Source organism: Tripterygium wilfordii, chromosome 21 (assembly GCF_013401445.1).
Source record: "Tripterygium wilfordii isolate XIE 37 chromosome 21, ASM1340144v1, whole genome shotgun sequence".
Taxonomy (NCBI): Eukaryota; Viridiplantae; Streptophyta; class Magnoliopsida; order Celastrales; family Celastraceae; genus Tripterygium; species Tripterygium wilfordii.
In genome coordinates this window covers 13,402,352-13,423,682 of record NC_052252.1, presented here as the reverse complement: position 1 = coordinate 13,423,682, position 21,331 = coordinate 13,402,352, and the positions used below count along the sequence as shown (strand labels likewise).

The window sequence follows — 21,331 nt, the reverse complement described above, 5'->3', positions numbered from 1 at the left end:
AACCCTGGTTATTGTTGATTAATTGGAGACAACCATGCATGTAATTAACTTTATTAGCTGTATAAATAAACAACCAAAAAAAAAAAAACCTGTAAAGAAAAACCAAGTCAATGCAGACACCGAGATTCACATCGTTGACATGCAATGCTTTCTCCGCCGGAGCAGACCACTGCCATTAGGGAAACAACATTTTCCATTTTTTTTAAATTTTTTTTGATCCCCTGCACATTGGTCCACAACATCTCATTGTTTACGAATTCTAAGCCGTTGATCATGACCGTACTATGGTTTCAAATGGACGGCCATGATTAAATGTAACTCTGTACTTTTTTGACCTCCGAAAATCTAATCTTAACTGAAAAAGCCAACATAAGGTTGTTCCCCTAGTTTGAACTGAAAAGAAAAGGGTCAAAGGAAGGCCCACTATATACAAAAGCGCGTGTGTTTGAAACTTGGGAGAAGTGTGCATTACGTATTTACGTGATTGTGTGACTCGCGCTGGGCGGGGCCATGCATGACAGGCACTTTACCTTAATTAAGGAACTTCCAATGGTTCCCTACTCTCTCGAGTGCAAACAAAAGAGTACTCGCTCCATTTGTGTGACACTTAACGGAATTAAAGTTCCCGGATTACCCATGGCGTTGTTTGCTCAAAATGGTACGTAGTGATTATGCAGGAGAGACAGCAGAATAGGGGAAAACGACGACGCTGAAGGCCACGACTTGACGTATTTTAAAAGCCTCATTATTAATATATATATATATATATATATGGAAATTCACATACGCTTCAAACAACACACACGCATGAAGATATAAACCAAGAATTTACTCTCTCTCTCACATCACGCAGGGCACACTAGAATTTAATTTCCATGTTTCCATTTCTCTCTCTACAACCCTCTCTCTAAGCCTCTCTCCCCATGATTACAGAAGAGTCCTTAATCACCATTTGAGAGCAAACCTTTCGTTGCTTCCTCTCTATTTTCTCTCTACTTCCACTTGTCGCTTTATGTGTTGCTTTGATTGTTCTTGTTTGTGAGTGAAGTAGCGGCTATGTATCATTCGACGTCCTCGAATGTTTGCTTCAATCCGGATTGTGCAGAGTCGAAATCAGAGCGGCCGAGGAAGGGATGGCGGCTCCGCACCGGAGAGTATGCGGAGCTTTGCGATCGATGCTGGTAAAGCCTCTCACCATTTTATTTTGACGGTTCTATTTTTGTCTGAACTTGTTTCTACGTTTAATTTGATGTGAATACGGGGACTCTGGAGTTTTCCGTTGCTTCCATGGAAGTGAATTTCGATGCATGATGGTAGGGTTTAACCGGTGGTTTTACGTGAATTTTTCAATTTGGAGTGGTTGTGGTTTTTGCCTTTTGGGGCTGCTTTGGACCTTGAGATTGGGTTCGTTGGGAGGTCAATTTCGGGAAATTGGCGTTTGGTTTTACTTGTTTGTGTTGACATTCGCTGGCCTTAAGTTTGCTTTAATGGAACGTGTCAGCGGTCATTTCTTACGAGAGTTTCTGGGCTCTGTTTGTTTGGGACATATTTCCCAGAGGGAAATTATCGGAACCTTTTGTTAGTTCCTCCATTTCATTTTATGAACCATGGAATGTGTCATTAATCATTTATTTGCTCGTTCGATGATCTCACAATTCTTGATCAGTTGGTTTATGTAAACTTGTGGGCAGTTTGTTTTTATTACTCTACCCTACTTTTCTGAGTTGATTGTTGATGCAGTTTTAATTTTGAAACTAGTGAGAGAGTACTTGGGTCCTTTGTCCCAAACCATATTTTCATCTTTTACACGAATTCCATATATTTGTGAGAATCCTCCACTTGAATTCTTCTTTGCTATTCATTCCTTTCAAGAGCTATATTCTCAATTGATCCTATAGAGTCCAGGACTTTCCTTATAACTTTTATCCATTATGTATTTTCGGGCTCTTTCTTCTTTTTTAGTTTCTGCTACTCAAATATGTTTGACTCTATGCTCTAATTGTAGAGGGAGATTATTTGGTAATTGATATTAATGGTTCTTGAAATTGACTAAACTATCATGAAGGTAGGAGACGCCATATTGATATTAGTTTCTTTTCATGTTGTAGTTTTCTGTAATAGCCTCTTATGTTATATTATGTTGCAAATTTATGGTGTTATGATAGTATTGTCTACTATCACTATGTCTTAGATGTCTTCATTCTTTTGCTTTTCTGTTTTCTTAGAAATTAACTCTGGCTAAATGTATGTGATTTTAGTTCTGCTTTTGAGGAGGGAAAATACTGTGATATTTTCCACATTAATGCAGCTGGTTGGAAATGTTGTGAATCCTGTGGTAAGGTGAGCAGAAAATAAAATTTTCTGTGAACTATATGTTTTTTTTTTACCTGTTATGCTTGAAACACAATAGATGGCTTAGACTTTAAGGTTTTTTTTCCTAATCCATCTCATGGTTAATTTTCCACCACAGGGTGTTCATTGCGGATGCATAGTCTCAGCCCACGCATTTACATTGCTGGACGCTACTGGAATAGAGTGCATTGCATGTACAAGGAAAAATGCAATGCTGGTAATGGTTTATGAATTTTATGATCAAATCGGTTGTTTGTCATTCCTTTTGTGGACATGAACAAATTCATACTCCTCCATTCTTTATTATATGCCTTGTAATGTCTTAATTGAATCGAAAGTATTAGGGAGAACCCAGGTCTTTTGGTTTTTCAAGTGGTATTGTGGTAGACTCATGGATGTGCAAGGATTTTGTGGTTTTGTTTAGACTTATTCTAAGTTTGTGGTTTTGTCATATTGCTATTCTGTTGATGAATGGTCGACTCATGAATTCATATTCTGTTGTATTTCAGGCTTCCAATCATACATGGTCTCCATCTTTGTTTTATCATGCACCTTTGCATGAAAGATTTAAGGATATTTCTATCAAAAATCGGAATCATTTGGCTGGGTCAGGTCCTGTGCCATGGCGGCAAGCCCCCTCTTTGTTCCATTCCCCTATTTCTCAGCCTGAAGTGCATCCAAGGATGCCCTATGAAGTAGACAGACTGAATGCTGGTGACAGATTATCTGTTTCTTCCTTGGAAAAGAGAAAGGTTGATGATTTTTCTCAAAGATTTAGGAATGGCAGCCTGAAGCTTGGTGCACTGGATGTGCCTGAGAATGGGAAAGCAGGTATAGGCCCCTTTTATTTAATATGTTATTCCAAAGAAAATTTTGTATTGATGATTTACCTTTTTCCTATTCCAATGTTGAAGAATAGGTTCTGTAGGAGCAGCAAGCTGGGTATTTTTTTTTAAATCTGACATTAAACATTCAACTGCAGGAACTAATTATGAGGAGCAACATAATTCATCTATAACATTGTCACATCAGTCTTCTTCTTTGAGGGATGATTCATCTACTCCACAATTCGGCTTGCATTTACCTTGTTCATCTCCAAAAGAAACAAATGGTCATGTCAGAGAATCTGGGATTCATTTGCAGGCAACCCCTCCTCCTCCCCTGGCAAAGCAATTTCATGGTAATTTGCATAATGGAGTTGATTCAGCTGGTGAAACTCAAAGTCGCAATGGGAAACCTCGAGCAGATGGCCGTGGGAGGAGTCAGTTACTCTCTCGGTACTGGCCTAGATTTACTGATCAAGAGCTGCAGCAGATCTCTGGGAAGTATCCTTTGGTTTAATAAGTTTGCTTTGTTTTTTGGTTTCTTGAAAATAATTAGAAGCTGGTGTAGTTTTAGAATGATGATCGTTGGCTGATTTTATTGAATGTTCCTGAGATCCCTAAACCCTTATATGTAGTAGATTTTCATCTTGAATTCTGGTTCCTGCTCTGTTATGTTTGGCCTGCCCATTCCTTCAATTTATGGTTTATCGTTATGTATTAATTATTAAGTAAGACTTAACCCTATAAAGTACAAATGCTATAATCACTCCTTTGTTTGAGAAGATGTTAAGCGCAAGTGATGCTGGGCGAATTGGGAGGTTGGTGCTACCTAAAAAATGTGCAGAGGTTAGTCTTGCTTCTCAAATTTTCCTTTTGGTTTATCACCATCTTTGAATCCTCAGGCACTGTACATTTAAAAGATCCATAATTATTCTTAATTTTCCAATCAAGAAAAGAAAGCACAGTTGGTGGCCTTGATGTTCTGAGTGAATAGTAGCCTGCATGAGATACACAACGTAATAGTCAATGGATTAAATACTTGCTTTAAGTTAGATTTTTTTGGCTTTTTGAGGCATAGTAGATGTGTAGATGGAGTTGTGTCTTTTTCTGTTCATCTAAGGCTTTTAATTTTTTCTGCTTCCTTTGTGCTAATGGAGAAGATTTTGAGTCATTGACTATACTAGCCTGACATATATTAGGATGGTTTGCTTAGTGTGGGCTATATTGTCAATGGAAACAACGTAGAGGTTGCCGAAATAGTAAGATCAAGTATCAAAGAATCTTGGTCAAAGAATCTTGGTCAAAGAATCTTGGTATTATGGACTAAAATTAATTTGGCTCCTATATAGAACTTACGAAGCCCTTTCAATGTGTTATTAGTCTTCCTTCTTTTCTTTGATCATATTGGTCATATTTCACATAGCGTGTTATTCATTTTATTATGATTAGGTGTACTTCGGAAATTTCTGTATCTGCTGGAAAATTAGTGATAATTAATCATGAGTCTTATCATTATTTTTTGTCATGCAATGTTGTTTAACTTGATCTGTGATGAAGATTAAGTACTGATACGCCGTCATCTTGAGACAGGCTTACTTTCCACCAATCTCTCAGCCTGAAGGTTTACCTCTTAAGGTCCAGGATTCTAAAGGCAAAGAATGGATATTTCAGTTTCGCTTCTGGCCCAATAATAATAGCAGAATGTATGTCTTGGAGGGGGTTACTCCTTGCATACAGAGCATGCAACTGCAAGCTGGAGACATAGGTAAAATGACAGTGTCATTGAAGATAAATAATTTAGTTTTAGTTATTGGGACGTAGATTCTCGCACAAGGTCGTGCTGTATTTTTTCTTCTTTAAGCTGTTTTTTGGTTTCAGCTGGATTGCATTTTGTATCAATTACATGTCAATTTATTAATTTGAAATGTGGTCAACAGTGCCCATTAATTTGGTTGTGTTTTTAATTTTGTCTTGTCTTTAATGTCAAATTATCTTCTTTATAACAAGTCAAACACCCATTGATTGACTGCATCAATACTTTGGTTTGGAACTGAATTTAATTCCATTTCCTCAGTAACATTTAGTCGATTGGAGCCAGAAGGAAAGTTGTTCATGGGATTCAGAAAAGCTTCAACTGCTGCTCCAGCTGATCAGGTATGTTTGTCAGTTTGTACATTAACCAAGGACCTATTTTCTTTAACAAATTGCATTCTAGCACAAACTATATGGTAAAGATGGCAAATGACACATGCAATGATTGCAAATGTATTTATCATGGATATTTGAAAATGCTGTTAGGTCGCATGGTTAAATGTCCATTAAATGGAGTTTCTAATTGGCTACTTCTTAAAGTTGCTTAAAATCTACAGTCTGTAAACATTTGCTCAGTTGTATTGAAAGATGATAAGTTTGCAATACTAATTCATGTGTTACAGTCTTACAGAAACTAATTCCTTTTATTAGTTTTTTTGGGTCTTCTGCCAATGTCTTAAATTCATCATTGTTAAATTTGCATTTATTCCTGCATACAAGATAAAATAATTTATAATCAGCTATATCTAAGATATGCAGCTGTGCTGCACTTGAATTAGGTCAAATAAATGTTCGTTGCTAGCATCAGAATCAGATGGTATGTGGTTATAGAAATAGGCAACCATTTGCTTCAAGCCACAGATTTTGCTTTTGATATTTGGAGAAGTATCGCAGATCTGTTAGTTAGTAACCTATTCTAATATTACTTCATTAGTCAAGTTCAGACAAAGACATTTTGCCTTTCTGGCCCATAGCCTTTTGGATTTTCATGGAATTTACTTGTTCTACCAATCACGTGAATTCTGGATTGTGTTCCCCCTTCACAGGACAGTGAAACAAGCAAGACCGGCAATGGAGCGCCTATGCTTGGAGATGTCAGTATAATGAAAAATATTATTAGCTGTTTTCTCTAACTATTCTCTGTATAAAACAAACTCAAGATCATCTTATTTCAATCAACCATCCAGGTTGAATTTGCAGATCCTAGTACATGGTCTAAAGTTGACAAGTCAGGTTACATTGCAAAAGAAGCTCTAGGAGCCAAATCTTCAATCCCTAGAAAGAGAAAGAACAGCACATTGGGATCAAAGAGTAAGCGTCTACGAATTGAAAATGAGGACCTAATAGAGTTGAAGCTGACATGGGAAGAAGCACAAGGATTGCTACGCCCACCTCTGAACAACTCTCCCAGTGTCGTCGTGATCGAAGGCTTTGAGTTTGAAGAATATGAGGTGTCATGAATGCTACTTCTTGCTCTGCTTTATTTTTCTTATGTTTAAATTTAAATTTCTCGAGCCGAATACTAGTACTGCCAGAATCTCCTCTCTCTCTCTTTTTCAAAATTCTCTCCTTCAAGCCCTGACACATGGATTTCAACAGGATGCTCCAGTTCTTGGGAGGCCAACAATTTTTGCAACTAATGATGCAGGGTAAATTCTTTTCTCTGAGGTCTTGCTTGCATCCATAGTTCTTAAATTTGTGGTTATTAATGTCCTTTCTACGAGCACGATTTATTTATGGAGAGACTTTTATTGAAAGAGAAGGGTGTTTTCTTTTGTTTTTTTTTTCCTCGTTTTAGACTTTAGCTTTGGCCTTGACGTTATCCACAGGTTTTATTTCGTGGAAAATCAATGAGTTCAAGGGACTTCTGATATTATTGAAATCTAACTTGCATGTTGCATGCAAGAAATTATAATAATGGGATAGTTATATCCTCCTTTTTCTAATTCTTGCCCAATGACAATGGTTCTTATCACCTGCTTAAATTATTTTGGGGTACTATTGACAGGTCATGGCACACTGTTATCTGTCCGGAGATTGAATAATAGTTATCTTTATATCATTATTCATTCCTAATACTCATCTTTATTATTTTGAGTGGGCTCATGATGTCCTTTAGATCTTGTGGAGCTAGTGACTCAAATTCGCTATTTTTTTGTCAGTGAAAAGGTGCAATGGGTTCAATGTGAAGATTGTTCCAAGTGGCGCAGATTGCCTGGAAATGCTGTTCTTCCATCCAAGTGGACCTGTTCTGATAACACAGATCCAGAAAGGTACAACTGACATTCAATATTGTTCAAACAGGTTCTCTACCTTAGATCAAATGCATGTAGAGGAAGTGTGAATGCTTCGTTGTATATGTGATCACACAAGGGAAGATAGGATAAGAAATGAGATTATTATATCAAAGGTAGGAGTAACAAAAATTGAAGATAAGTTGCGAAAAAACCGTTTAAGATGGTATGGATATGTTCAATGTAGAGATGACGGTACGGCAATGAGGAGAATTGACAGAATTTGTATAGGAGAGAGTAGGAAGCCAAGAGAAAGATCTTGAAAAGACATGTTTGAAGTAGTAAGAAAGGATATTTATGAACGTATGATCCTAGATATAAATGAATGGTGGAAATGAATACACGTAGTGGGTTCTTGTTGATTTTTTTTCATAAATTCATGTAGTCGACCCCAAACTTTTGAGATAAAGGCTCGGATGTTGATGATTCAGTTAAGGAGCCAGAATTGATTTGACATGAGTGATTCAGTTTTAAGTTATTAGATCAATTCTTGCCATGATGTCATTTGGGCGTTGGAGGATTAGTATAATGCCTAGTATGATTTAACATTACCCATTGCATTTCTGCATGGAAGACATTAATTTTGGTTCTCAAGTTATGTTGCATCTTACTTTAATTATCACCCCACATTCTTTCTGGCCGCCTCATATTAATAATTTATTATTATTTTTAATAAAAAGAAGTGCAAGATGATTATTATTACCTAGCTGACCCCAAACTGTTTTGAACAAAGGCTTTGTTTATGATGATGAATATAGTGTTATACAATGCATTTTATGATTATTTGGTCTGCCAGATCATCTTGTTCAGCAGCACAAGAGTTGACTACTGACCAGCTTGAAGATCTTCTACCTCCCTGTAATTTAGGTATAAGCTAACATTGCATTTTAGTTTTTGCTAATATTTGTATTTCATCATACCATGTCTGAGTCATTTTACCAATAAGACTGCTGGTAGTGGTGGGTCCATGGTAAAGAGTTACTATTATATAGTGTTTTGCTGCACTAGATTGCATGCATTAATTTTGATGCTTCTGCAGTGGGCATTACTTGTTCAAAATAGCTGCATTTAATCTACATTTTCCAAATTCATATTTGATCTGTGGTTGTGTTGGGCAGCTACTTCTAAGAAAATGAAGGCTGCTAAACAGGAACCAGACAATATCGAACCTCTGGAGGGGCTTGACACTCTAGCCAACCTAGCTATTTTAGGAGAAGGAGAGGAGCCACTGGCATCATCGCAGGCCACAACGAAGCACCCCCGCCATAGACCTGGCTGCTCTTGCATTGTGTGCATTCAGCCGCCTAGTGGTAAGGGCCCCAAGCACAAGCAAACATGCACATGTAACGTCTGCCTGACAGTAAAGCGCCGCTTCCGCACCCTAATGTTGCGGCGCGAGAAGAAACAATCAGAGAGAGAAGCAGAAACAACACGGAAGAAGCAGCAAGAGAGCAATCTTCCATTGTCTGAGAAATCTTGTGATGATGACATTCTACCTTGTAATAACACAGCAAGTAGCAGCTCGGAACAGAAAAAGGTGGTTAGTGACGGTTCTGATGATGATCCTAACAAAAACAAATCGTCCACGTCACCTTTTAAAGGCCAAATTGACCTGAATATCCAGCCAGAGCGAGAGGAAGAGCTATCACCTGGTTCGGATTCATGCAGCATGATGAGGTTGCTCCAAGATGCAACTGAGAGGTATTTAAAGCAGAGGTTGTCAAGCTCCAGCGGTGACAAGAAGTCGGCGGGCAATCAGACCCCCCCTGGTGGAGGTGCTGGAGGAACAGGAGAAAAAGCCAGTAACAACACGACGCCTGACAGTCACCATGAAGTCGATAAAGACCATTCTGTGCCTTCGTCCATGAAAGCACCTGCTTTCGCTCCATCGACAGAATAGGTTAATGTTCTCCATCGTGCAATTACAATGTGGGAATTCTGTTTTGGGGACAGTTTTTGTTGTATGCTTGTCCGCATCGGTATTTACCTTATACAGCTCTGTATATAGGAAAGAGGAGGCAGTAAAAAGGTTAGGAAGCAATAGCGTTGTTAATTACTGATGTATCATTGTCGTCATCCTCATCGTAATTTATGTGGACGCTGATAAAGGAAATGATGCATACAAATGGAACTTGGTGGGTGGTAGGCTGAAGTCATCTATACTTCTCTTTAAAAAATTTTAAAATTAGACTTTCTTAAATGAAAATTTGTTTTTATTACGTGTATTTTTTGATTTTGTTGTAATAAAAAATATAAAAAAGAAGTAGATACATGCATAAAATTGAGTATGAAAAACATTTGGCTAAATCATACTTTTCTATTCTCAAAGTTATACGTTTTCTGTTATTAAAGTTTAAAATTTGTCATAAATGTCCTTAATGTTTCAAAAAGCAAGTTGTTTCTGTCCCGATTTTAGTGTTATGATTAGTTTTTGCTGGAAATTGCTTACTTGGCAACCGGAGTGCCACATTGTCATTGTCACCTAAATATAATATTTCCACCTCATTTGTTATAATTTTTCCAAATAAATATTAAATTAATGAATTTGACTTTTTAAAAGTCAAATTCTCAAACATGGTCAAAATTCAAGCCTTAATTTCTTTCTCTCTCTTCCGCACAAACATCGACCAGATCAGGCCGGCCTCATCGTAAGCAACTCCATCACCCTGAGCTTCGACCAAACTCTCTTTCGACCTCACCATAAGCAACTCCATTCAAGCGGCATTGAAGCCCATGCCAATGAACCACCAGATCTAAAAAATCCATCCAATCCAAAAAATCACGGAACCAAAAAACCCTTTAGATCCATAAATCACCATATTCAAAAAAAAGCCTTGGCTTTACAATTCAACCATCATTCATGATTTGTGAAAATGACTTGGAAAAATTTTTAATTAAAAAAATTTACTTGGATAAGCCAGCGTGGCACTCCGATTGCCAAATAAGTAATTTTCGACAAAAACTGGTTGTAACAGTGAAATTGGGACAGAAACAATTTACTTTTTGAAACATTAAGGACATTTGGGTCAAATTTTAAATTTTAAGTACACAAACGGAAAAAGCGTGTAACTTTGAGGAAAGAAAGTATGGTTTAGCCTTTTTATTAAAGTTTTATCTCCACTGCATACATATTGTCCCCACATTAACATCAATTTATATATATATAACTGAGGATCCACAAGACTTCTCCTTAATTCTTGGTGCCACGTGGACGCCTCTACAAAAAAGCTTACACATTCTAATTAAACTTGATAAAAAGGAATGATTGACAACTTGAGTGATGAGAATTAATTTAAAAAAACAAAAATGTAAAGGATAAAAGAAAAAATTAAAATATATTGAAAAACTTTAAGACCCATAATGGGGATTTAATGTTTCATGGAAGTGGTTTGATGTTGTTTTAGCTTCACTAAGGTCATGTATTATTAATTATGAGAGTCTTTTGATATTACTCAATTAATGAAATTCCTTTGTAGTATTTAGTTTGAAAACATTTTGTATGTTTTTTGCATTAATTATCATCATTTTGTGAGAATTTTTGTGTGTTTTTATCATTATTTTTGTGTGTTTTTATCATTTTATATGTTTTTGATGTATTTTGTGTGTTTTTGTAGTATTTAATTGATGTATTGTGCATGTTTAGAGTTTGGTCAGGTTTAGTAGTTTGTTTGGATTGCAATATACACAACATGAGAGGTTTTTCTCACGCTATATTGTTCTAATGTGTACGTAAATTCAGCCTATTTGGTATTGGAACATGTAAGTGGTGACAAGAAAGCATGATAGAATTCAGTGAGTTGTTGAAGGTCAAAGTGATTATAGGCATAAATCTACCAGTCATACATAACATTTCAAAAATATAAATTCAAAAATCTTATTCTAAAAATATAATTTCAAAAATATTACTTATGCTACATTGTATTTCTCGATATTGAATGCCACTTTATAGAGAATGTTGTACCAACCATACAATATTGTCTCATAAACATGCTTTGGTGACCTATAACACTTTGTAGACACTAACGACACAAATAAAAATTGATAAACTCTTAACATACTTATTTCTTATGAATCAAATTTCTTACACCCTATTAGAAAATTTTTTTCTTAGCAAACTAAAAAAAAGGTATTGTACATATTTTATCTTTATCTTCATCTCACAAACGTCTCTATTTTCTACAATTAAAACTCTACTCTACTGCTCTTCATGTTAACAAAGTATTGAAAAATTCTTACACATCTCTATTTTTCTATCAAAATATGTGTCGTGCGAAGCGCGGGCATGCAACTAGTTAATAATTAACCTTTGGGTGCTTCTATTTACAGACCTTTATATTACTAAGTTATGACCTCTAGCATATAGACTTTTCAAATTTCTTTATTGCAATTGGTTTTATTCTTTCAATGCGATACGTGACAGTTTTTTTTTTTTATCAAATCAAATAGTGAACTAGTGCAACAAAGAAATATATTAAAACTCCAAGATTGCTATTCTTCAACACACTTTTTTGCCTGTGATGAAATACTCACGGGTAGTGTGTTGTAGTATTGCTTATATCTGTTTGTGTTGTAATCAAAAAAATGATTGGCCCACATTGGGCTTTGTATGTGTGGTGTGTGTGTGTGTGTGATGCTGGTTGAAGTAATTGTGTTACCACAGAAATACTCCCACATCGGTTGTGTGTGTCCCTCATAAGTAGTATATAAGTTCTCTCTACCACACACTTTTTTACCTGTGATGAAATACTCACGGGTAGTGTGTTGTAGTATTGCTTATATCTGTTTGTGTTGTAATCAAAAAAATGATTGGCCCACATTGGGCTTTGTATGTGTGGTGTGTGTGTGTGTGTGATGCTGGTTGAAGTAACTGTGTTACCACAGAAATACTCTCACATCGGTTGTGTGTGTCCCTCATAAGTAGTATATAAGTTCTCTCTATCACACACTTTTTTGCCTGTGATGAAATACTCACGGGTAGTGTGTTGTAGTATTGCTTATATCTGCTTGTGTTGTAATCAAAAAAATGATTGGCCCACATTGGGCTTTGTATGTGTGGTGTGTGTGTGTGTGTGATGCTGGTTGAAGTAACTGTGTTACCATAGAAATACTCCCACATCGGTTGTGTGTGTCCCTCATAAGTAGTATATAAGTTCTCTCTACCACACACTTTTTTGCCTGTGATGAAATACTCACGGGTAGTGTGTTGTAGTATTGCTTATATCTGCTTGTGTTGTAATCAAAAAAAAAAAACATCTCCAATTTTTTAGCTTTGCGTAGTCTCTCTTAAATTATAACTCAGTTTTCTTTTTTTTGAGTTTAAACTATGTTTGACATGGGACACTTGATTGCATCATACTACAACATTACTTAGATCTTAATTGGCAGTGTACAGTGCAGTACGTTCTTATCTTTCCACTCTTTTCCACCACAATCTCCACAGAAACAAGGTGTGATATGTCAATAAAATCACTTTGTGGAGGTGTCCTTGGTCTCAGATCTATCAATATCACCCATTATGATGTAATGGGACAGATACATATATGATTATGCAGCACAATGAGCCATAAGTTACGAACAAAATGTTGAATTTTATAACCGAATATGTACAATATCAAATGTATCTCAATGTGCTATAAATTTAGATTTAGATTAATAAAATTTTTTACAAATTATTAGCTTTTAATTTTGATCAATAAAACGAGACACGTGACTTAATTTAAAATAATTAATTAAAAATTATTGGATTTATTAATGAAAATAACTAAAGTATCAATGAAATTAAAATATTAGTTTAAGTTAATTTTAAATAAAATTATTATAAACTTTAACACATAGAAGTTTATAATTGATTTGACAAAAGGCTGTCAAATGTCACATTGAAAGAATAAAATCAATTACAATAAAGAAATTTGAAAAGCCTTATATGTTAGAGTTCTTAACTTAGCAATATAGATGTCTGTAAATAGAAACACCCTTTAACCTCTTATCAAAAAAATTCAAATAGAACGAGAAATCAATTATGGGGGTTTACAAATAGAATGAGAAATCAATTATTTTCCACGCCATCGGGGAGGGGATCCGATGACATCGATTTCATTGGTGTACATATTTTATTATAAGCAAAGAAAACTATATATATAAAAAAGATTTCTCATATAAGGGTCTAATGTAAAGCTATAAAATAAGAATAACTTTTTAATGGTTTGGATGAATGAGATGACACTTGGGGTCCATTATTTTGGGTCCCACATGTTTCAAATCAATGGTGTAAACATAAACCCTTATTTTTACGATCTGAAAATACGGACTCCAACCGTCCAATCTCATCACCGGTGTATATCATGTAATTGAGACTGGGTTTTTGTGTGCTCTTTTTTTTGGTTGGGTTTGTTGTTAAATGCACTGGATTCTGCTGTATTTAATTGATAATTTGTGAAATCCCACCCCAACATCAACTAAGTTACAGAAAAAAAATGCTTATATAAAATGCTTCAGATTATGAATGCAAACACGTTACTCACCTTGAGCAACTTGGGAAACTCTTCATTTCGTTGTTCTGATTCCCACAAATAAGTTTGCTTACCCCGCAAAAATAACACCCGAAAACAGTACGAATCAGCCCTATCAAAGAACACAGTTGAATAGCCGTGAAAATAGAGTCCAAATGCTAGGTAAAATCCGCAGGTAACGACCCAGGATGTGCTCAACGTGTAAGGTGTAGCAGTAAGAGAGTCCGGCTGCTTTGTTGCAATAAGAGAGAGAAAATCACAACTACACCCATGTCTATAGAACCCTAGGATATTGGTGGGATACGGAGGAAAGAGAAGAGGGAAATCAAAATTTCCGTTTAGGTTTTTGTGAGACAAGTCTAGGTGGCATGCCACCTAGATTATGTACATTATGTACACAAGATATTATGTACCTAAAACGTTTTCCAATAAAAAGATAAGTAGTTAAAGTCATACTTAAGAAAGCAAATAAAAGATTGAAGAAGCTGGGTTTGTGTTTGACGTGGGGTACCTTGCTATTTCTTTCTCTTCTCCTTTTATAGTGCTAAGATGAGCACTTCTTCTGTTCTTTTTCTTGAATATGTCGTGGAATGTCATGGAAATCATGGCACAACTGGTCTCTTGTTGCTTGCTGGAGTGACTGGACTTGGTGGGTCTTGTAACTGCAACTCTCTCTTGAATGTAGGAATAATGGCAGTGTCCTCCTCGCCATGTTGTTTCTTTATGGAGGAAATGGTCTCTCTTTGATGTCGTGGAAGCCTCTTCTTCGCGAGTCTTCAAGCATCATGGTGAAAAACATGGGAACATGGCTCATGGCGATTATTTTGCTGCTTCTTCTACACGAAAATCGTGTGAAAATGGATACTTCTTAGTGGTGCAGGACGAACATGACTTGAGCTGCGTAGAGACTTGTTTTAGTTGGAAACATGTTGGAGAGAAAACTGGGTTGTTAAGCTAATAGAATTCCGTTTCTCCAGGTCCCTCCTTGATGTTATCCTGTTAAAATCTCAATGATAATCCAACAAACCAAGTTTGAAAAGAATCTATCCCTTATGATCAAGACTCCCTAAATTGTAGCTTCTTGGACAGCCGATTTCGGACAATCTTGTTTCTAGGGACAAATTCCTGGATTTCAGGGCAGCAACCAATAAAAAACCTGTAAAGTGAACACCAGCTAGCATAAAAATCTCATTGCCTCAATCACGTGTCATCAAGAGATTGACCGTCTTTTGTGCATTGTGAGTCCTGTTTTGCCACGTGTCAGCTGACTTGTAGGACTTAGTTTTGGTACAAATAATGTGTAATGTGTGTACTTGAAGTACTTATGGTTTGATATATTGTTTTGGGCTGCCATATCTAGTTATCTACACCCGTATCTTGATTCTCTGGGGACTAGTTAATTTCTGCATGCTGCAAACTTTGCTGCTGTATTACACCATCAGACTGCTGGGTAATGTTATACCGAAGGCCAACGGCTACGGTATTCCCCTTTATCTTACTATACAGTTGACCAATTCAGACAATTCAAGCTCAGATCACAAATGCTCAAAGGAAAAGGTACATATAATGTTCTTTGTTTTTTTTTCCTCTTAAAAAGAAACTAGAATGGTGGGAAAATGCAATGGTTACCAAATTTATTTATTTTTTGGTAAGATGAGTACATTGTTCTCTGGGAAATTCTGTTTCATACCTAATCTAGACAATTTTGTAATTATTGACATCTATAACAAAACAAAAAAAAGAGGCTTGTGGAGCTTAGGAAACGTCCAATTTTCCCATTGTAGGGTATGATTGTGGGAATATTTTGCAAACTACATATAGTTGGGGCATTATGTGGTTGGGGATGAAAGAAGAGGAAGACCAAGTCAACCAAGTTATGTTGGGTTCCAACAAAACAGGAATGCATTCCTTCTGTATCACCCATTTCCAAATGTCCCTTTTTATGTACTTTCAGGTATTGTTGGTTGGTTGGTGTTTAATCACAAAGTGGCCTCAAGCCTCTCAAACCATCATCCCCACCCAAAATAAGGTAACTCACCCAATCTTCTTTAGTAGGTAACAATTTTGGATTCGTCACCTCCCTTCCTCATTAGGCACAAGATTTTTGATGAGGAAATTTAGAGATTGTTGAAGAAAGGGAGGGACAGAGCCAGCATACTTGGGTTGTTTTTACTCATATAGTTTTTTCAATTTCTTAGAAAACACAAACCCACTTGGAGACTCATTAAACTCGGTCAAGATGAATGATTTATTCTCAAGTTCCTTCAAAAGGTACACTGACCTGAAACAGCAGGCACACCTAGATGACATGGAGGCAGGAAGAGAAGGTATGAATCTTGACAGATTCTTTGAGGATGTTGAGGGTGTCAAGGAAGAAATGAGAAATGTAGAGAAGCTGTACAAGAAGTTACAGGAAGCCAATGAAGAAAGCAAAATTGTCCACAATGCCAAGACAATGAAAGAGCTTCGTGCTCGAATGGACACCGATGTTGAGCAGGTCCTGAGACGTTGCAAAATCATCAAGAAAAAGCTCGAAGCCTTGGAAAAATCCAACGCGACTAGCAGGAACGTTCCAGGCTGCGGCCCTGGCTCGTCTGCAGACCGAACCAGGACATCCGTAGTGAGTGGTTTGGGGAAGAAATTGAAGGATCTGATGGATGACTTTCAAGGGTTGAGAGCCAGAATGAATACAGAGTACAAAGAAATGGTTGAGCGCAGGTATTTTACAATTACAGGCCAAAAGGCGGATGAAGACACTATTGAGAACCTGATATCAAGTGGAGAAAGTGAAAGTTTCTTGCAGAAGGCAATTCAGGAACAAGGGAGAGGTCAGATTATGGACACCATATCAGAAATTCAAGAGAGGCATGATGCTGTAAAGGAAATAGAGAAGAATTTGCTAGAACTTCATCAAGTTTTCTTGGACATGGCAGCTCTGGTGGAGGCACAGGGTCACCAGCTCAATGACATTGAGAGCCATGTCGCGCACGCTAGCTCGTTTGTCCGACGAGGGACGACAGAGCTCCAGGTCGCCAGGGAATACCAGAAGAGTTCGAGGAAGTGGACATGCATTGCCGTGGCTGCTGGTGCTGTCCTCATTATTGTTCTCTTATTACCACTCATGCCAACAATTTTGTCTATGTTGTAGGAAAGAAGTATGCATAAATCACCTTTTGTTATTGGATGTATCTCAGTCCTGTCACAGTAAATTCTTTTGTTTCAATTCCTAGAGTGAAATCTCTTAAACTAGTTGACCTTTGTTTTTTCAGTTCCCTTTGCTCTATATAGTGTACCAAAAATAAGCGTCTATCAATATTCAATAGCCCTGATAACTTCAATTACAGTGACCGGTGAGAGAGAATCATTTTATCAATGTTCTTGCTATTAAATCCACTAACATTCACCATCCCAGTCTGGATCATTTTCTGCTAACTGCAATCACCCAACTAATTTTTCAGAAGTAACCCTAGAAACGTTCAAGGATACAACACTCGATGTCAAAACAGAGAGATTTTGTGTTAGCAATTTGCTGCTACCTAAGCCTCGTTGAAATAGAGGTGTTCACATATCCAAAATGTGACAATTGAGGTTCTGCTACAAATTCAAATCATGAAAACGTATATATAACCCCACTCCCAAACCTGCCATTACAATTTACAAGAGAGTCTCGTGGTCTATGACCTTTTCAGGCAACAGTAATCATAATTAAGTTCACTCAAAGCCTCACCTTAATCTGCAACGGCAACTCGTATTTGTATTATTGCTTTGGCCTAAATGATACCCACAACCTGACAACTTCAAGTATACTACACATCGTACCACTCCCGCACTAAGAATTAAAAGGAGACCACCGGGGTTGATCCACAATTCAAGTCCAAAAACTAGGTGCATACTCTTACTCCATTGAGACAAAATTTGTTTGGTCTCAATCACCTAAAATGGTCAAACCAAGAAAACTCATGTCTATGATGATCTAAATCCCATCTGGCAGAATCATTGACAATGGTCTTTCCAAAAGCTGTGCTAGATGAGTAAGATCAACCGTCTGTGTTAATACAGATTATCAAAAACTTCAGGTATAGGGGTTCTGTAGCCAATTTCAAGATCTATCACCTCTCAACAAAACAATATGTTACTTGAGGAAGCCATGTGTCTCCAATATCAAGGGGATTACAGAACACAACACTCAACAATAGCTGATGAATATATGGAACCAAATTGAAGTACAAGCCCATTTCGGACTCTAATAAAGCCTTACCCAATTCAGTCAAGTACCAGCAGTGGGCAACGCTGCTATAAATGAATTGTACGAGGACTCAAGATCAAAGTGAAGCTGTCGAGCTTGTTGTTCCGTCAACTCATCTGCTGCCCCCATTTTAGACAACCTTGAGATCCACTCCTTCATCTTTGTCTTACCCTCAAAGTCTGGCGGCAAAATACTCAGCTTAGTAAGTGATGCAGAGAGGTCTGAGAGCAAAGGGTGCACCTGATCCACGGCAACCATATTCAGTTTCAGTGAATCCATTGCAGTGATGAAATTCTGTACACACTCTGCGACAATGGCAGCAGAAGTGGGTGATGAGGCTCCAGCAGCAGCCCGGTGCTCCACTGTGGCAGGCACCCCAGAGGTCACAAGGCGGTTTATAGCTGCTGGGCAATCCATTTTGTAAGTGTCTGCAAAGCGCTCAATGCTAGGAACTATGTCTTTGAGTGTGGAAGCCAAGGTTTTGAAGTGGGCAATAAGCTTTTGGCATTCAGTTTCATATTCAGACGAGGATATAATGTCACGAATATATGCCTTCTCTAGCTTCTCTGTGGCTTTTATAATAGCATAAAGCTCAGCAAAATTCTCATACATTTCTCTCTCGCGCTTGTCGTTCCATAGTTTGACCTCCATTTTTGCTATTATGTATATATTTATTTACGTAGATATACGCTTTAGTAAGATAAATCGATGCTCTTGGGTGAGTAGAGGATTGGAGAAGAGAACAGGACACGCGCAAAGAGAAGAAATCTTCTTTACTGAAAAAGCCATGACAAAGAAAAGAGAAGAAGTAATCAGGCAACTACAGCTGAACATCCTAACATTGAACAGAGCAGAGATCATATGAAACAAATCCAATGAAAGATATACACATTGCGCCCACTGCATCCATCAAAACTTAACACCAGCCCAATAAAACTATAGTAAACAAATTCAAACTAACATTCAAACAGAACATAAATCTAATTAGGAAAGCAAGAGTACAATCAAACTGGCTGTTTGTTTGGAAGCCAAGAAATATAATTTAGCAACTAAGGCAATAAAGCAGCATCCAAAACAAAAAACAACAAACGTTACCAGGAAAGGAGAAATAGAAAATTACTGAAGAAACACTAGCGATGGTCCGATGCTACACTCAACTGATCTTCATAGAAATCACTTTACTCCATTAATTCAACCGAATAACTCGATCACAAGACACCAAGTAACAGAAGCAAAACATAAAGCTTAGACTAGTCTCACAGAGGAAGGTCAACAACCTCATCATGAAACACCAACGAAGTAGATTAAAACCCCTAAATCAATAATCAAAGGACCGATAATGCAAAAATTACCCTAGATCATGGAGGAACACGAGAAACCCCCAATGTGATCCCCCATTGATAGAATTCCAAACACCATCTACGCACTTTTCAAATCATAACGGGATAGGGGAAACTGAAATAGGTAAAAAGGACAGGCCACACAGAGAGAGGTGACTTACAGACAGCTAGAAACGCGGCTTTGAATTATGTGAAGCTCTCTGGAATTGCAGAGGAGAGAGAAAGAGGGAAGATTTTTTGTAATGCGAAACGGAGAGAGAGAGGATCCGGTTGCGTGTGGTATCTAATTTATTATTACTGCTTACGGCATCTCCGTCACTCCTCTCCAGGTAGCAGTTAAGAAAGGAAACGGGCCCGTTTAAGCTGTGTTTGGTGCGATGTAAGGACGGTTCATTGACCTTCATGGTTTGGCATTACTGCTTTGGGACGATGGGCTTGGGCCTGAACTGAATTCGGTGTGGGCCTAAAACACAATCTTCTTTTGTTTTTTTATTGGGACTTTTGGAGGTCGGTACACTAGATTATACTTAATTGTAAAAAAGTACAATCATTAAAACATCCTTTTAAAAAAGTACACTGAGGATCATGTTTTACCAAAATAACCTCAAATTTGATTTTCTCTCTCCACGAATTGTGATACAATAGTGATAATTTTAAATAGAAGATCCAATTTAGTGTTCAATTTATATCTTTTGCTCATAAAATGATGATATAAATGTTAGAATGTAAATTTGATTGCATTACATGTCTTTCTGGTTCAATTATGTCATTTTAGTGGATTTTTGGTGTTGTTGATACTATAGTGATACATCTCTGCAGCTGTAAATGTTTTTCCAAAATAAGCAAGAGATGTACAAACCAAGAAAAGAAAACTAAGAAAGGAAAAGTAATTAGGAAGCAGAAGTATGTATATTGGTTCAATTGTATCATTTTAATGAAATTTTGGTTTCGTGATACTATAGTGATACATCTCTACACTTGTAAATGTTTTTCCAAAACGAACAAGAGAGGTAACCAAGAAAAGAAAATCAAAAAGGGAAAAGTAATTAGGAAGATGAAGTATGCATACTGGTTTAATTGTATCATTTTAGTGGTTTTTTGGTGTTGGTGATACTATAGTGATACATCTTTGCAAAAAACGAATCAGAGTCCAGATCTGCAAAAAAAACGAAGCATAGCCCAGATTGAACAACGAAGCATAGTCCAGATCTGTCAAAAACGAAGCAGAGCAACTCGACGCAGTTCAGATTGAGCAACGATGAAAAAGGCGATGAAGAGAGGAGAAACTTGGCCAAAAACGGAGAAGAAGGCAACGAAGAACAAATTCAGATCGAGAACCAGAAGAAGAAGAAGAAGAAGAAGAAGAAGGAGAGAAAGAAGGAGATAACTTTTAGTAGAGAAGAAGGAGAGAAAGAGAGGACACACTAGAGTTGGATAGTTGGAGGGAGAAGAAGAAGAAGAAGAAGAAGAAGAAGAAGGGTATTGTAGGTATAAACTAAAAAATATCTTAAGTCAGATGATCACATTACCCTTAAATTGTACTCTTTTACAATTTTAAAAATGTCAATGACCTTTTTATAATTAAGTTGTCTAAAGTGCTCTTACTCCCAATTGTCCTTTTTTTTTGTGTGTTATTGTCCATTAAGTTATCAAGTTACCTAATAGGTCGCTAACAAAATGTTCAAACAAAAATTTCTAAAAAAAATGTTTTAATTGTTTCTTAAAAAAGGTGTTTTATTTTTATTCCTATAGCTAAGCAGAACAGAGAGATCTGCCAAAGCACAACTTTTGATTCTGGTTTTCAGCATATAAATTATCGTAATCATTTGTTGAATAATCCTAACAATTTGTTTGGATTTGAGGATATGGGGAAGGTTAGAGAAGGGAAAATAATTTTTTCTCAATTATCTTGTTTTGATAGTTTATAAAGAATAAAAAAAAAAAAAAGGAGATT

At 36.9% G+C, this 21,331-nt stretch overlaps 3 protein-coding genes across 5 annotated transcripts; 2 read left to right on the top strand and 1 right to left on the bottom strand.

The window, feature by feature from the left end:
- Positions 1–825: 825 nt before the first annotated feature.
- Positions 826–9,501, top strand: LOC119989509 (B3 domain-containing protein Os07g0563300-like). 2 transcript variants are annotated; one of them, XM_038835090.1, is made up of 14 exons: positions 826–1,181; positions 2,259–2,340; positions 2,471–2,569; positions 2,862–3,183; positions 3,335–3,677; positions 3,926–4,022; positions 4,767–4,941; positions 5,251–5,330; positions 6,035–6,082; positions 6,176–6,439; positions 6,588–6,637; positions 7,151–7,261; positions 8,079–8,149; positions 8,401–9,501. In XM_038835090.1, exons 1-14 carry the CDS (start codon positions 1,057–1,059, stop codon positions 9,180–9,182), a joined length of 2,649 nt encoding a protein of 882 aa, XP_038691018.1. In that variant the 5' UTR covers positions 826–1,056; the 3' UTR covers positions 9,183–9,501. The 2 variants fall into 2 exon arrangements, with proteins under 2 accessions (XP_038691018.1, XP_038691019.1); XM_038835091.1 differs by lacking the exon at positions 2,259–2,340.
- A 6,529-nt stretch (positions 9,502–16,030) lies between these two features.
- LOC119988222 (syntaxin-124-like) lies at positions 16,031–17,104 on the top strand. Its single transcript, XM_038833187.1, has one exon. The coding sequence runs from the start codon at positions 16,031–16,033 to the stop codon at positions 16,937–16,939; it is 909 nt and encodes a 302-aa protein (XP_038689115.1). The 3' UTR covers positions 16,940–17,104.
- Positions 17,105–17,898: 794 nt separating this feature from the next.
- On the bottom strand, positions 17,899–19,694 carry LOC119988223 (vacuolar protein sorting-associated protein 28 homolog 2). Of its 2 annotated transcripts, none has more exons than XM_038833188.1 (2): positions 19,539–19,694; positions 17,899–18,813 (listed from the first exon to the last, which is right to left on the bottom strand). In XM_038833188.1, the coding sequence occupies exon 2, from the start codon at positions 18,686–18,688 to the stop codon at positions 18,059–18,061; it is 630 nt and encodes a 209-aa protein (XP_038689116.1). In that variant the 5' UTR covers positions 18,689–18,813; positions 19,539–19,694; the 3' UTR covers positions 17,899–18,058. The 2 variants fall into 2 exon arrangements, with proteins under 2 accessions (XP_038689116.1, XP_038689117.1); XM_038833189.1 differs by lacking the exon at positions 19,539–19,694 and adding an exon at positions 19,390–19,532.
- Positions 19,695–21,331: the final 1,637 nt, after the last annotated feature.

Coding starts and splice junctions, on each gene's coding strand:
- LOC119989509 (XM_038835090.1), top strand. CDS start 1,057: ATGTATCATTCGACGTCCTCGAATGTTTGCTTCAATCCGGATTGTGCA. Junction 3,678..3,925: donor CTGCAGCAGATCTCTGGGAA/GTATCCTTTGGT, acceptor AACCCTATAAAG/TACAAATGCTATAATCACTC. Junction 4,023..4,766: donor TACCTAAAAAATGTGCAGAG/GTTAGTCTTGCT, acceptor ATCTTGAGACAG/GCTTACTTTCCACCAATCTC.
- LOC119988222 (XM_038833187.1), top strand. CDS start 16,031: ATGAATGATTTATTCTCAAGTTCCTTCAAAAGGTACACTGACCTGAAA.
- LOC119988223 (XM_038833188.1), bottom strand. CDS start 18,688: ATGGAGGTCAAACTATGGAACGACAAGCGCGAGAGAGAAATGTATGAG.